This window comes from Leptonychotes weddellii, unplaced genomic scaffold, assembly GCF_054177405.1.
Source record: "Leptonychotes weddellii isolate Sample4059 unplaced genomic scaffold, ASM5417740v2 HiC_scaffold_37335, whole genome shotgun sequence".
Taxonomy (NCBI): domain Eukaryota; kingdom Metazoa; phylum Chordata; class Mammalia; order Carnivora; family Phocidae; genus Leptonychotes; species Leptonychotes weddellii.
The window spans coordinates 1-1,101 of NW_027976155.1; the positions used below are offsets into that span (position 1 = coordinate 1).

General features: G+C 44.3%; 1 protein-coding gene across 1 annotated transcript; it reads right to left on the reverse strand.

Annotated features, from left to right (window-relative positions):
• Window positions 1–104: 104 nt before the first annotated feature.
• Window positions 105–654, reverse strand: LOC145719297 (mitochondrial import receptor subunit TOM20 homolog). Its single transcript, XM_081810793.1, has one exon. The coding sequence runs from the start codon at window positions 586–588 to the stop codon at window positions 151–153; it is 438 nt and encodes a 145-aa protein (XP_081666919.1). The 5' UTR covers window positions 589–654; the 3' UTR covers window positions 105–150.
• Between the last annotated feature and the right edge of the window lie 447 nt (window positions 655–1,101).

The following is a 1,101-nucleotide window of genomic DNA, read 5'->3' on the forward strand; positions in this document are numbered from 1 at the left end:
ATGGATCTACACAAAGTAAAAATTAACTCTGGTAGATTTCAGTGTAGGACAGTCCATAACAAGCCTATTTGCCCTTTTTCCCCCAGAGCTGCTCATCTTCCGACTTAAGATTTTAAAAATATTTTTAATTGAGATTATGTTGACATTTTCTCATTCCACATCATCTTCAGCCAAGCTCTGAGCACTTACAATTCTCTGACTAATTGTTGGAAGCTTGGTCAGAAGCATCTGGAACACAGGTGGTGGAAGAGTTTGCTGTAACACCTGGAGCAACTGCTGTGGTTGTCCACACACAGCAATTGCATTTGTCAGATGGTCTACACCTTTCTCATATTCGCCTTGGGCTAGCAACTCTTCACCAAGCTGTATTTCTTCAAGGAAGAATTTCTGAACAGCTTCAGCATCTTTAAGGTCAGGTAACTTGCAAAGTCCAGCTCTCTCCTTGGCAAGCTTTTGTTTCTTTCTTCGTTCTCGAAGCCTGTTCTTGAAGTTGGGGTCACTCCGTCTCTTGCGGTCGAAGTAAATGCAGTACCCGATGAAAAGAGCCCCGCAGACACCGGCGGCGATGGCGCTGTTCCGGCCCACCATCTTCCCTCGATCGAGGAGCAGCAGCGAGCGCGGCGGCGTCGGGGCCGGCGAAGAAGCAGTTGGACTTGGACCAATCTTGATTTTCCCCATGGAGCTAGGGCCTGGCTCCTTGCAAGCACAGAGAATGTGGGAAAACTAAACCAGATCAGTCTTTTAGTGAGGAAGAAGAGGAGGACCAAATTTTGGGTAGAAACCAACAATATCTGCTACTCTGTATGATACCATTAAATATTGCACCAGGCTGAAACAGTTCAGAAATGTTACCTTTATTTTATGTAATTGTATTGGATGGTGTGTCATAGGGCTTTAAGAAATTGATGTGTGCATTAAGAAGGGATTTTTATTAGGTGGATGTTAGGGGTGGAGAAAGAAGGATCCAGGACAGCAGACAGTGTGTGTAAAGGCACAGAGATTTAAAACAGAAAAGCATGTTCAGGGAATTTCAAGTACTATAATTTAGCATGCCTGCAGTAAAGAATGCAAGCAGAGAGCAGAGGTAGATATGGCTAGATA